The sequence below is a fragment of the Panthera tigris genome, chromosome C1, assembly GCF_018350195.1.
Source record: "Panthera tigris isolate Pti1 chromosome C1, P.tigris_Pti1_mat1.1, whole genome shotgun sequence".
Classification (NCBI taxonomy): domain Eukaryota; kingdom Metazoa; phylum Chordata; class Mammalia; order Carnivora; family Felidae; genus Panthera; species Panthera tigris.
This window is the reverse complement of record NC_056667.1, coordinates 96889175-96904466: the sequence shown is the minus strand read 5'-3', so window position 1 is coordinate 96904466 and position 15292 is coordinate 96889175. Positions and strand designations below refer to the sequence as shown.

At 35.7% G+C, this 15292-nt stretch overlaps 1 protein-coding gene across 4 annotated transcripts in view; it reads left to right on the top strand.

Annotated features, from left to right (window-relative positions):
- The window catches only part of TRIM33 (tripartite motif containing 33), a 130586-nt gene extending 116626 nt beyond the window's left edge, over positions 1-13960 (top strand). For 2 of the 4 annotated variants that reach the window (XM_007076458.2, XM_042993776.1), the window contains exons 14-20: positions 1284-1443; positions 2713-3062; positions 5220-5343; positions 5770-5844; positions 8107-8259; positions 9686-9736; positions 9816-13960. In XM_007076458.2, the coding sequence (XP_007076520.2) occupies positions 1284-1443; positions 2713-3062; positions 5220-5343; positions 5770-5844; positions 8107-8259; positions 9686-9736; positions 9816-10028 (1126 nt within the window). In that variant the 3' untranslated portion in view covers positions 10029-13960. Of the gene's footprint in view, positions 1-1283; positions 1444-2712; positions 3063-3676; positions 3852-5219; positions 5344-5769; positions 5845-8106; positions 8260-9685; positions 9737-9815 lie in introns of those variants that run through there. The other 2 variants (XM_042993775.1, XR_006220469.1) reach the window with 2 other exon arrangements.
- The last annotated feature ends 1332 nt before the right edge of the window (positions 13961-15292 follow it).

Below are 15292 nucleotides of genomic sequence, written 5' to 3'. Positions count from 1 at the left end.
GTTTAAGAAATGGGGCTGGTGTGTGGAGTGTGTTAACATAAAATAGAATAAATGTTGACTGATTTTTAGTTTGAATAATTTAGTGCAATGTAAGAAAGACTTAAGATACATGAATTACTTTTTAAATAAACTTTTTAAAACATTTTTTTATTCTGAGAGAGAGAGATAGCACAAGTGGGGGAGGGGCAGACAGGGAGGGAGGGCCTCCATGGGGCTCTAACTCAGGAATCTGTGAGATCATGACCTGACCCTAAACCAAGAGTTGGCCGCTTAAACAAAAGAGCCACCCAGGTACCCCTGAAGGTTTATCTTATTTGGATGTGTGTGTGTGTGTGTGTGTGTGTGTGTGTGTGTGTGCGTGTGTGCGTGCGTGTGCACGCATTCTGAAGACGGGTGCTATTAAAATACTTGCTTGACTTTTTAATTACACTTTAAATAATCAGTACTTTTAGAGGAAAGTACAGATTGAAAAAGGTGTTCATTCTCAATAGCAGTACGGTCTTACCAGTTTCTTCTCACTTCTCTTGCCAGTGGTTTTACTTTGTGGTTTAGATAGAACCGATTAGTTGTATACGTGTCCTCTTAGCCTATCATTTTGTTGATTCAAAAAAGGGTATTCTGGGTTGTTGACTACTTGTTAAACCCTTCTCCCAATTTCCTGCCCTCAAAAGCTAAAATAGAGTTTCCTTTGAGGAGGCTTTATGAACCACTGTTATTAATGCTGTTTTCTACAGATGTTTGGGGGCAGAGAAGAATTGAAAATGCTTTTATTATTATTTTTTAATGTTTTATTTATTTTTGAGAGAGAGCGTGAGCAGGGGAGGGGCAGAGAGAGAGGAGGACGGAGGATCTGAAGTGGGCTCTGCACTGACAGCCTGATGTAGGGCTTGAACTTACAAACTGTGACCTGAGCTGAAGTCAGATGCTCAACCGACTCAGCCAACCAGGTGCCCCAAAACTGCTTTTATAAAGAAAAGCAATCACTGATATTCCATATTAACTAGCCTGGGAAAATCGTTATTTACTAGACTTCTTAAATGATTTAGCATAAGTGTCTCACACCATAAAATTCATTTTTAGGGTCTTTTCATAGTTTGATCTATGTTTTTAAAGAATTTGAGGCTAAGCTTATATCATACTTCTCTTACTTGCATTATGAGTATCCTTATCTTCTAGAAATACATTGTCTATCATTTTCACTTTAATGAGCATTACTTTTCATAGAATTGGTTTTATATACATTATACAATCAAACATAGGTGACATTTTTTGTTTTTTATTAGCTGTGGGTCATCAGGAAGAACTGCAGAGAAGACAAGTCTTAGCTTCAAGTCTGATCAAGTAAAGGTCAAGCAGGAACCTGGGACTGAAGATGAAATATGTAGCTTTTCAGGAGCTGTGAAACAGGAAAAGACAGAGGATGGCAGGAGGAGTGCATGCATGGTAAGCTCCCATTGGGGTCCGTCAGGGATCTAAGGAGGCCACTGCACGGGTTCTTCCATCTCTGCATTTTAGACTCTGCATGTTGTTTAGTTTTGAATATTTATGCTTGTAACCCAAGTTTTTAATCGCAGTGTCTGCTAAGATGTGTCACAAAAGATTTAATTGTATTAAGGACTCATTTGAAATGATCTTTTAGTATGTAATTGGTTAGTATTTTTGCCATGATTCTAAATCGGGTTCTGTATTGTTCTGACTTTATTAATAATCATCTCAGTAGTCACACTGAGTCTCAGGCCACAAAAGATCCTTGACTGTTTTCCTGGATCTGTCAGCTCAGGATTAAGACTGCTGACGTGAAAGAAGTTTAATGATCAAAGAGTTTTGTGATGGGAAGATTGCTTTTCGTTTATGAATTTATTAGCTAGTGTAGAGTTTTTCAGATAGAACATTTTATTAAATGTATAATATAGAATGAAGGAAGGCCACCTTGCAAACATACACGCGCCCAAATATTGGTCTTGGCTTTTTCTTCCTGCCCAGGCTTAAGTGTCATTTTCTACACAGTTGGCATATAGAAATTTCAAGTAGGAGGATTAGCATATTTATTTAACACAGTATTTGTATATTTAGAGAGCAAAGGGATTTAAAGTTGGCCTTCATCCAATACCTGGCTTGGAAAATTCCCCCAGAAAACCGGGTGCAAAAGGGTGGTGAAAGATTTCTTTTACAATTATCAGAATCTTCCAACTTTAGTAAAATGATAAGTAGGCAGAGTAACATTTCTTGGAAGATATGCAACAGAGTCTTATGTGAAAATAGGGTATCAAAGTCAGCTCTTTGTAGGAAAAGTATAATCCTGTGCTCTCTTTCCAGTCAATGTGCTTGGCAGCTTAATTAATTTTCTTATTATCCACGTGAACCAATATTAGAGAGTATTCTATAAAATCATAAATTAACATGCCTAAATAATTTGGGGTTATTTTCATTCTTTTATGTCATAATGCCATTTCAAAATTCATTTTAAATTATGTCAGTGTATATGTATGTGTATTGCCATGACTTTTAAGTTACATGCACATACTGCATACAATAAGGATTAAATGATTCTTCAAGAGGGGCGCCTGGGTGGCTTATTCAGTTGAGCCTCCAGTCTTGATCTCACGGTCATGAGTTCAAGCCCCATGTTGGACTCCACGCTGGACATGAAGCCAACTTACAAAAAAAGAAAAAAAAAAGATTCTTCAAGAATTTGTCCTTGTTTTGTTTTAGTTGAGCAGTCCCGAGAGTAGCTTGACACCACCTCTCTCAACCAACCTGCATCTAGAGAGTGAGTTGGATGCATTAGCAAGCCTGGAAAACCATGTGAAAACTGAACCTGCAGATACAAATGAAAGCTGCAAACAGTCAGGGCTCAGCAGCCTTGTTAATGGAAAGTCCCCGATTCGAAGCCTCGTACACAGGTCGGCAAGGATTGGAGGAGATGGCAACAGCAAAGACGATGACCCAAATGAAGACTGGTGTGCTGTCTGCCAAAATGGAGGGGATCTCTTGTGCTGTGAAAAATGTCCAAAGGTCTTTCATCTAACTTGTCATGTTCCAACACTTCTTAGCTTTCCAAGGTACCAGTGAAATACTTGACTTTTTTTTGTTCTTGTTTATATAAGCTGAAAGCTAAAAACCAGAAAGTTCTTCATGCAGATGGGCTTCCTAAGCAATGCACAGTATTTCTGTAAAACAGGGGGCCTGTTACTCCTTTGGTATTACCTTCTAGAGAAACTAACAGCTGAATGGTAAAATGTCCAAGATGTAAATAGTGTGATAAAAAATAGACTGTTTCCTGGCCTTCAGTTTGTACTTGGCATAAGCGAAGTAGATAAAACTCTAAATTATGAGAGGTAGGGGTCTGGGATGTTGGAGAAGTTAGTTGATTTCCTGTTGAAGCTGAATTTTTTTATCTATTGGAATCAGTCTTAACAGGGTCTACAATAATTTCATTTAAGAATACTATTTAGTTAGAGGCAGCTCTATTGGATCTTTACCCAGAACTTCCTTTTCTAATGTTTGAAAGCTCTCAAAAGGCATTTGAAAGAAAAAACAAGTACTTTGTAAAAACACCTTCAACACCTTGAGTTTTTTAGTTCTATCTTCCTCTTGACCACAGAAGCAGGTAGTTGGTAGTGCCAGCCCAAAGCATTATGTGCAGATTTCTCAGACTTTTCCTTCTGTCATTTAGCTGGAATGTCTTCCAGTCATGAACTTTGGAATGGAGAGTTACTGAATTCCTTATTTAGAAGAGAAGAACTTGGGATGAAGATAAATAAAGATTGGGGGAAATATGAGCATTGTCCTCATACTCTTTGACCCCCTGGCAGCTCTATATGTGGTTTCAAGCATTAAAACATTCATTGGTGAGCATTCAAGGCAGGCTGGTGTTACTAGCTAACACAGTGGGACAAACGTGCTGGGTTGGGTTACAAAATTTGTGGACTGGTCTTAATTCTCTAGTGAACTAATTTAGCTTGCAAGGTTCACAGATTTTCATGGATTAGTTTCATTTCTTAAGTGGTAGAGTGGGGATTCGAAGAGCTCTTTTTCATCCCTTCCATTTAACAAGTTGTGCTCAAGCCATTTTTGTCTCCAGCTGATTTGAGACCGCTTTCTCCCTTCCCAAAGCTTTACCCCCAGATTTCCTTTTAAGTGACAATAATGTTCTTGAGAAAGCTCAGCTTTTTTTCTGCCTGTAGATACAACATTCACATTTCCTCTCAGATTCCTTAGAAGCAATGATTTTAGTTGAATAAATACTACCTGTTTTGAAAATTTCAACCTTTGGATTAGAAAAGTGGTGGATATGTATAAACAGTGCCAGAATATTTTTCTAAAGAATCTTAATTCTTACCTAAGTCTTAGGAGGTATAGTCATTTGCCAGAGATGTAATAAGGGCCTTCTTTTACTTTGCTCTTTTATAAAAGGAAAGCATTGGCATTTTGGTGTTATAATTAAGTCATTTTATATTTTTCTTCCCTTTGAGTCGTAACATCTACCGGAATGTTAGAATTTTGCCACTGGATGCTTTCTCTCAAAGGCTGATGCTTTGGAAAGAATTGGAACTGTTGGCACAGACCAGTACAATCTCTAGACTTAAAATTTATTTATGGTGGGGGAGAGAAGGGGAGAATTATTGGGAGTGAATCCTTTTGGAATTTATGGTTTGATGGAAATCCTGATGTAAACAAACTATAGACTGAGCAGGTTTTAAAAGGTAAGGGGTACATATACCTATGTGTGCTTGCACTTAGAGAGTTGTATGTGTATTCATGGCTTTTGACTGGCCATGAAGAAGAAGAATTTTATTTTTGGCATATTTATTACATGCCAAAACAGTATTGGATACCCCAGGAATTCCATAAACTGTATTCTTTCCTTATTCATGAGTTGGGGTCATTGTGAGGTAATACTGGGGTTGACAGTCTTATGCTACAGGTACTGATCATCAGCTTTGTGCTAGGAAGAGGTCCCGTTTGAAATGCAGGGATACCAGTTTTATAAACCTTTCTAGAAAGTAATTAGTTAAAGAAAGACTGGGGAACGTTTTGGGAAGCTTTTATCATACAACTTCCCTTTATGAGGTCTGATAAGAATAGAGAGCCTCTCTTCCCCTCAAAAACCAGAAAGGAAAGAAAACAAGCTGGAGACTTAACTCTGGAGAACTGGTTTCTCTCTAGAGTGGGTTTTGTTAAAATTACATGAACTAATTGCCTGTTTCCCTCTTTAGTGGGGACTGGATATGCACATTTTGCAGAGATATTGGGAAACCAGAAGTTGAATATGATTGTGATAATTTGCAACATAGTAAGAAGGGGAAAACTGCACAAGGGTTAAGTCCCGTGGACCAAAGGGTAAGTGTCAAATAAGTTGGCTATATTATTAGGGATTCTGTAGTTAATGTGGCTGTGCACCTCCAGATTACCTAGGTAATCTATAAAATTTTGTACAAAATATTGTATGTTGCTTTTATGACTCCTTTGCATTTGTATAGTCAGTAGTAAATAAATTACCTTAGTCTTCATCTAAGAGCAAAACCACTGTATCTTCGATAAATTCATTTAAAGTAGAACAGATGAAGACAGTTTCAAAACTAAATTGGAAACAAGACAGTTTGCTTCAGTTATGTGTATTTAGTTAGATAAGTCAATAGGTAGGAGGCATATGTGTTCAGCTTATTGTAATAATACTTTGTAGTGATAAAGTTCTTTTACTCAAGAATATCTATCTTATTAGGGGAAAAACTATTTCATGAGTTTTCCTTTCTTTTTTGGGGCCAGAAATGTGAACGTCTTCTGCTTTACCTCTATTGCCATGAATTAAGTATTGAATTCCAGGAGCCAGTTCCTGCTTCGGTGAGTTGTTTACTTTAGGAAATCCTTGGTGAAGAAGCCCAGTGTAAGACTTAAGAATGAGGGCTCTGGCCCTCAGGCTTCTTGAATAATTTCCTCAACACTTCCAAGGTTCAAGTTTTCTAATATTATTTCTTACCCCATTTGGATGTTCCAAGGACATATATGATACCTTTATAGAATGATTTTAGCAAGTACCTGATAATGTTGTAAGTACTAATCTGAAATTTTGAGAGAGCGAGAGAGCACAAGTGGGAGAGAGGGGCAGAGGGAGAGAGAGTGAATCTTAAGCAGGCTCCATGCTCAGTGCAGAGCCTGACATGGAGTTCAATCCCACGACCCTGCAATCACAGACCGAGCTAAAATCTAGTCGTTCGCTCAACTGACCGAGCCACCCAGGCACCCCAGTATGAAAATTTATTAGCACTAAATGGATATGAGACTTGTTAAAATTGCACTTTATTTATTAAAATTTCTGTGTGCTGTCGTGAAAACTTAATGAATTTAATTTCCGTGTCCTCTTTTACTTTTAAGATGGACGTAAAGGGATATAGGTATGATGGAAAGAATCTTAGATCAAGCGTCAGAAGACTTCTCCCAGTTCTGTCATCAAACTTGGGGGGAAATTACATAATTTTCTGCCTCAACCTTTTTTTTTTTAATTTTTTTTTATTTTTTAGAGAGCGAGCACAAGCAGGGGGAAGGACAGAGAGAGAGAGAGGGAGAGGGAGACACAGAATCTGAAACAGGCTCCACGCTCTGAGTGGTCAGTGCAGAGCCTGATGTGGGACTTGAACCCAAGAACCGTGAGATCATGACCTGAGCCAGAGTCAGATGCTTAACTGACTGAACCGCTCTTGCCTCTACTTTTTTAAACATACAGTGGGAATATTGGACTAAATTTCTAAAACTACAGTTCTGTGATTCTAGGCTCTGTACCTTGGGGAGAAAATAGCCTCTGTATATTAGTTTGAATAAAACTATAAAATTGAATCTTTCACAGTGGCTCTTATCTTTTGAAGATAAGCCCTCTTTTATGAACAGTCAAGATTAGGAAGACTGGAAATTTTGCAAGTCAGTGCTCTTTATCTTAAAGGAGACTGTAAGGAATAAAAGCTCTAAAGGAATATCTGGGGTGGTCAGTGCTTCACAAATGGAATGAGAATATGCTACACACATTTTATTTGCTTACCATCAGTTGAATTAAGATATTATTGAATACCAGGTCTGTTATAGAATATTAAATACTAGACTTGTTAACTGGGTAGGCTCAGAAATGAATTTATTATTTAAAAAAAATTTTTTTAGGGTTTTTAAATTTATTTTTGAGAGAGGGAGAGACAGGGAGGGGCAGAGGGAGACACAGAATCCAAAGCAGGCTCCAGACTCTAGGCTCTAAGCTGTCAGCACAGAGCCGCACACGGGGCTCCAGTTCAGGAACTGTGAGATTATGACCTGAGCCAAAGTGGGACACGTAACCAACTGAGCCAGTCAGGTGCCCCTCAGAAATGAATTTTAAGGCACCAAAGACCTAGACACAAGGAAGATATTTTGTGCAAATTGTATTCATCTGATACTAGGACGTTTGTCTTCAAGTTCAGGAACGTTACTGTAGAAAATAACTTTCAAACACTTCTTTTCATGAACTGTTTAAACAGCTTCTCCAAATTCACTTGTTTCCCAAGGATACAAAGTTTTGGCAAAAAGTTGGGGCCAGAACTCTCCCTGGCATGATCACTAAAGGGTTAATAAAATTTTTATTGTGTTATTTACAGTTTTTCTCCTTCTCTTGTTTTATGTTCAGAGTTCTTTGTGATAAAGTTATAGCCTCTCAAAGATGTTTAATAATAATAATATATTTTGTAATCTTTTTAATTTTCTTTCCTATTTAAAAAAAAACAAAAAACAAACAAAAAAAACCTCTTCAGGTGTCCTAAAATTCTGATGAGCCAGATGTGTCCTTAATAGGACTTGTTGGCTACCCTTACTGATTGCTTTCTTTCCAAATCTCCTTACTAAAGATAGAGCTTTGGGGCCTTCACTAACCATTAAGACTGCCACATATTCTGAATATGATTTGATTTTTATGGTACATGATTGGGGCAAAAGATGTAAAAGTACATTCACTGTACCCAAAATTTGCAAGCAGCTGGCTCAATAATTAACATATTTTTCCCCTAAAATCAATAGGCTATGCATTTTTAAATAAAACTGTTTGGCATTTTTGGAGAATCCTCATCTATCCTTATTTATTTGTTTGTTTAGATACCAAACTACTATAAAATTATAAAGAAACCAATGGATTTATCCACCGTGAAAAAGAAGCTTCAGAAAAAACATTCCCAACACTACCAAAACCCAGATGACTTTGTGGCTGATGTCCGTTTGATCTTCAAGAACTGTGAAAGGTTTAATGAAGTATGTTAGCTTCCAAACTATAAAGTCTTGGATCATTAGGTTTTTTTGGGGGGTGGAGGGTGGGGGGTTGTTTTATTTTATTTTTCTTGGGAAGAAATTTTTCTAATTTGATTCAAAAAATTTTTTTCTGCTGCAATCAGAAGTAAAATTTGGTTGCATCCACACCTCCAAAGAAGAAAGTTTACTGTGTATAATTAGATAAGTTAAGAATATTAGTGGATATTCCTTTTTGAACAAGTTGAGAATTGAGATATACAAGTATAGAAAGGAATATATACTTATAGTTAAGTGTATTTTATGGGAAATGATTATAAACAGCCTATATTTGGGGTACATTTAGGATGGGCATTTGTACTGGTTCCTCTGATTTTATTATTAATGTAGGTTAATAATGTTAATCTATTAGATGTAGAACCCTAAAATCATAAACTCATCTCTGGTGGCTCATCTTGAATAGTAGCCCAGAGTATATGATGTTGAGTTTTCTGATCTCAGCAATATGACTTTCATTAACTTTGGTCATACATTTTTTTGAAGAAACAGATGAACTGTCCTTGAGAAAAACTGTGATATGTGACTCTTTCAAAGAAACTGTTTTGTTTTCTTTGGGAAAAATCAGGTCTCTTATTGTTAAGGAAGATTTTCATAATTCTAGGAGAAAAAAATGGAATTGGATAAGAATCTACAAAATCTTTCAAAAGATTATAGAGTATCTTCTTTATTGCTGATGAAATTTGGGTGCCATATGACTATTACTAAAAGTACTTGAATCAAAGTATACTCATAGCTGCCTCTGGAAATATCTAGGTGACCTTTTTAAAACTTGTAAAAAAAAAAAAAAATCCCTATAGGTCAAAAGTATAGTATAGCAATATACCACAGAGAGTATAGTAACACCTTACTTGAAGTTTAATACAGTCCTAAGTTTTGTGTCTTACTTTCTAATCAGGTAGATTATTTTCCAGTAAATTGCTTTCGGGAATTGTAGGCAACCCTTTCGAGGAAGAAGATACATTTTATCTGCTTTAGTAATAGTTAAATAATTTATGATTAACAAATTGCCATACAGATAGAATTCTGATAGGTGGTTTGTTGATGGTTTGACAGTTTTTAAAAAGCAACATTTCTTATGTTACTTGTTTTTTGGTTTTAATTACATTGATGTATTTGGTCCAGGTCCATTTCAGATTGACTTTATTAATTCTGAATTTGAGACAGTTTTTACGATTTCACAGTAGCTGTAGCACCAGAACTTTGTAAAGAAAGCGGTTCCATGTTCTGTAGTATTTTAGAAAGCACTTAATCTGGTTATAGCAATTTGTTCCCCCTAGTATGGCTGACTTTCGTTGCCAATCCTATGCAGTTTTATAACTTTAGAAAGGATTATAATTTCCCTTTTTTTTTTTGACTCTGGTATCCTTTTTAGATGATGAAAGTTGTTCAAGTTTATGCAGAAACACAAGAGATTAATTTGAAGGTAAGCTTTTCAGACCATGCAAACTTGGTGAAGGAATATGCATTACCAATAGGTGAATATTCCTATCTTTTGCTTGCAGGCTGATTCAGAAGTAGCTCAGGCAGGGAAAGCAGTTGCATTGTACTTTGAAGATAAACTCACAGAGATCTACTCAGACAGGACCTTCGCACCTTTGCCAGAGTTTGAGCAGGAAGAGGATGATGGTGAGGTAACTGAGGACTCTGATGAAGACTTTATACAGCCCCGCAGAAAACGCCTAAAGTCAGATGAGAGACCAGTACATATAAAGTAAAATGACATGAACTTAACTAATTGTTTTAAGGAAAAAAAAAAAGAAAAAACCCTTTTATTTAAGTGTTGCTGGAATATCCTGCCTACAGTGGGCACCTCCTTGAAGAAGCTGATAGCTCTTACACAGTATTAGATTGAAGTAATGGACAGAAATCACTTCTTGTCAAGAAAGGGGGGAGACAACTCTATTTGCAATTTCAAAAGAAAAACAAAAAGGAAAAGCAAAGTGATTTGAAGATTTCTGTTACGAAAGAGGGTGGTTCTTTAGAATGGTAGATACTGGTCATCATGTGCTATTGATTGGTGCAGGATCCTGGGTGTACAAGTAAATACTTGATGGTCCTGTTGCTCGTGTCTGTTTGGACAAGAGCATACAGTTATTCAAAACAGCTTTCATGCTCCCCTTCCACACACGTACATACTGGTTTGTTTTCTAATTAAAATCAAAGTTACTCAGATTCCACTTTGATGTCAGTGCAGATGTGCATTGAATCATGCCATTATATTTGTTCTCACTTTGATGCTGTTGGGCCTTAGTTTTTATATTGGTTTAAAGAACTCAACGGCAGTTTTATTTTCTATTTATACTTAGAGTCTAGGAAACATCATCGATCATCATTTAATCAGTTTTAATGGTCTGCTGAAATAAATATGGTAACTTTTCAGTGGCTGATCACGTGGTAGTCATTTCCAGAAAAACCCTTCCACAGAATTGCACTTCCCAGTCGGATCATCCGATCGTACAGTTACTCCCATCAAAGGTGGAATGTTTGTTTCAAAATTAATGTAGTTTTCATTTAAATTTGCTTGAGAAGGTGACAACTGGCTCTTACCCAGTCTTCCTTCGTATCAGTTTTCTGATAGACCACTATTGGCAAACAGTAATCTGTCAACTACCAAATGTGTAAAATTTTCTGTATTTCACTTTGTCTTATTTGTAAATAGTGAACTAAAACTTCTGGCAGATCAGCAACATTTGCTGAGCCTGTTTTTTAAGCTAATGTGTATTCTTACTAATGTTCCTATCAAGAATGGATTTGTAATATATGCTGTCTATTTCTAATGTTCACATTCATATTTTGAGGTTCTATCTTATTTTAATAGAGAACAGACTTCTCAGAAAATCTTCAGAAGCAGCTTATTATTAAATATCAAACTATTGAAATAAACCCGGTGGGGTTAGATTACTCATCTGTCCACCAAGTGGGACATTTGCATGGACTGGGGGCTTAACGGACTTAGAAGAGGCCTGTAAGTAAATCCTGAAAATGAGCCAATCCCCACTTGAATGGTTACTGGAGTAAACCCACCTTTACTACCCTGCGTTCAGCACCCGAGGCAGATAAACCACCTTGGCTCGGTTTTGTTTTTCTTCTCTTCATTTGTGATGCTCAGATCCAAGATGTGTGTTCTAGACTGTGTATGGGCTTCTCTTTTGTTGGATTAAAAAAGTTAGTCCTACTTTTGTATGGACACCTTAGAATATAAAGTGACCAAAATAGAAGACTTGCCATTAGATATTTTTCAGACGTCAGCAGATTTGTGGCAAATCATTTGCCTTTTTAAAAATTCAGCTTATGCAGTTCAGACAGTAGACTACTCAGTAAAAATTATTTGACATAACTAAGAGGTAAATATTTTTTAGTGCATATTGAATCAAATAAAGTGCTCTAAAGAAATTATTATACAAATTCCTTTGGGTTGTTTTTCTTTTCTTAACAAATGTTGGGGGTAAACATGGATATTATTCAGGCCTTCTGATGGTGTATTTAAGCAGTATTGATTTAATAATACTGCTGTTGATTTACTTCATTCTGTGGCTTCCTTTTAGCTTCTCTTTCAGTTTTGTTAGAAGTTAGGCTTTAGAACCTACACCGAACTGTTTTATCATTTTACTCAAATTTCAGGTTCTTAAGAAGAATTGTCTTATAAGGGAGAATTGTTTAAAAATGCTTTATTTATGTGCATTTCCCTCTTTCCCACAGCATTTATGATTTCAGTTTATCAGGAGACGTATCTAAGGGCACAGTTTTGGAAAGTGATGAGTAGCAGTATAACTTCCTTTGGTCCATCCATTGATTTCTAGTATTTTATACTTGCTCTTCAGATGAATCTTTTTCATGATTCTTAGATAAGTCTTTTATATAGGTTCTACCAATGGAGGAGAAACTAAAGTTTAAATATTTATTTCTTGATATTTGGGGCCTTAAAAGATAACGTGTTCCCTTTGAAGTTTTTCATGTTACGTGGAATTTTTGTTTTTTGTTTTTTTTAAGATTGGTTTTTAAAAAGCCACTTTATTGTCAGCATTTAATAGGCTCCATTTCTGTTAATGGAAGGCAATTCATACTACTGAGGATTTACTATGAAGTAAATAACTATCAGCAAACCACCGTTTAAATGAAGGTGTTCAGTTTAGATTTCACTGAAATTTTTTTCTTGTACGTTGATCTCTGTGTTCCTACCTAATTTGTTCAGCCACTAATATAACTGTTAAAAAGTATAAAAACTTACATTGACATTCAGATATCTTACATGTTTTTCTATTAATTTATGTCTCAAAAAAGTAAACATTGAATATCAGTTCCTGAAGGCAGTTTGTTTTGATACTCTTTGCATTTGTTATCCTTTGTTAAAAAACAGTACTTTAGATTTGGAGATGTTAAATGTTTCCTTAAAAAAGATTGCAAAGTTTTGCAATACCTGAGTTTCCGTCTCCCATCAGAACACTAAGAATAAAGTGTTCCTCAGTCTGTTCTGCTGGCCTAAATTTGCATTATTTTTTATTTATTTTATTTTTTTTTTTAGCATTTGGCTCAGCTGATTCACTGAGTAAAGGAATTGTTTTGCAAGGTGAAACATGTACGTGTTCCAAAGTATGGTTAAGTGGTAGGTCATGCTCTATATTACCACAGATCATTACCACAGAGATGATAAGGTATTGGATCCCCTGTTGAAATTATTCTTTTTGGAATCAACAAGGTACTTTCTGATTTCTATGTCTTATATAAGAGAATTTTAAATAATATTAAAGTCAGTTAATTCTTTTTGTTGTAACACTTTTTGAGGTTTTTAGTTAATCCAAAGAAATAATGCTTTTAAATAGAAGCAAAAGGTTTATAGTGTGCAAATTGTAGATTTATCAATTACCTCAGCAGGTATCCTGCCATGTAATTATTAGTGATTAGTGTTAATAAGCCAGTAGATTTAGGTCTTCTGACTGTGCCCTTGGATTTTGGCCTACTATCTTTATTCAATAATCTCTTAGTATCCACAATGGGAGTAGATGCTGTGGCCCTCTCTCCCTTGGCCTTTTAAGTCCCTTACCCATTCCCCCTCATATAAAACACAGGAAGTATAAAAATCTCATTTCTTGTTGAAGTCAGCACTGCTTATTTGCATACTCCGCATTGGATCGGTGAGTAGTTTTATAAAATCCACCCACCCCAACTCTCCTAATCAAAACAATCAAATTCTTAATTCATACCGTCTGTATTAATAATCTGCTGAAGATGATCCAAGGTTTTCAAAGTGTATCAGTTTAATCTTGAACTGAACCTTGATGCTTTCTTTTTCTTTTTCTCTCAGTTCTCTCCTCCTCGATAAAGCAATAACACTGCTTTAAGTCTGTTGCCTGATAGGCATGTCATAGTCCTCTCCCGGATGGTGATTTTATAGGAAAGTTTGTATGCATATCACCCAGTCTATCTTTTAAAAAGTAAGAAATTTAAATGTATGCTGGAGCTTACGACAATATATTGTGGCATTTTATTTTAAAAATTGGGGAAAGTTGCATATTTTTTTAAAAGTAGGTATTTGAGTAAAAAAAAAATTGAAGGTACTTTTTTAAGAAAAAAAAATTTATATGCCACAGTTTACATAGACATTTCAGATTTCAACATGTACTCTTGGATATAATGGTTTCTTTTACTTGGGCCAAAATGCATGTAAAGCATATCTTTCATCTTAGTTCCTTGTGTTTGCCTCCGTGGTCTTTTATATATTTTTTATTGTAGCTGAGAAAGTTATCTTCAAAAACAGTCAATTTGGATATATTTGTCACGATCATACTACAAAATGTACAAAATTAAGTTTGGCCCTTTTCTAGCAAGTAATCTTTAAAGTTAAAAATGCTGTTCTTTTAAGTTCACCAAATTCGTATGTGGGAAGGCACTGAGATGATTTTGTAAGTGCCACTGCAATATGCCCTTTCAGGTGTGGCCTAATTTCCAGTCTTAAGAAGGAAGTGCTTGTCTGCTCCTGGTCTGAAAAATGTAGGCATTTACTATGTTTTAAATCACAGTGAAACATGTATATAAGCCTATAAAAACGGTATGTGCAATCTGAAAGCCTGTTAATTTTCTATGTAGACATACACACGAAAGGGTTAAAATCACAGCCTTACTAGTTCCTTGCTTCCAGTATTTCAACTGGTCTCCTCCCCTCATTATTATTATTATTACTACTACTATAACTACTATTATTTTTGCACATAACTAACTACCCTTCAATGATTCTTAAAGAAAAGTGCTGTTTCTGTGGTATTGTATTCTCTAAATAATCATATTTAATTTTTTAAAACAAGGTTGCAGTTTCTAATTGTTCCGTTCCTGTGTTTTTTGCTGGTGTGTATTAAAAGCAAGATTTTCTTTTTCATGGTTATTTAATACATTAGCTGCCTGTAAATATTTCTTGTTATAATGCTCTGGAATGTGTTGTAGAAGTTGTATTAGATTAGTTTAAAGCCTTGTTTGAAAGCCACATTGTTTTGGTTATTTCTATTAAATTAGAAAATTGAAAAAGTTTGCAAATGAATTCCTTTTTTTCTTCCTTTTTGAGTTGAGATTTAGTCATTTAAATATATTTGAAAAATGTGTACTGTGTGCCAGGCACTGGAGTTATAGAAGTGAAAAAATCAAACACAGTCCCTGCCTTCACAAGCACTTAGACTCTATATGAGACTGATGAGTGCTCTGATCGGGATCAACACAGAAAAGAGTAGGAACACATGGGACAGGATCTAACACCTAAGTTCATTGGTTGGTGAAGCGATCTCTTTCACTCATAAAAATGTGATGACGGTGGACCAGGCAAAGAGAGAGTGAAAAGAGAATAAAATATAGAGAAGTCTGAAAATGAAAGGGAATATGTATAGAAGTTCATTTGGAGCAGAGCGTAGGTTGGAGTAGTAAAATACTAAGCTGGAGAAACGAGCCAGAGTCCTTTTTCTTTTTTTGATATTTGTTTATTTATTTTGAGAGAGGG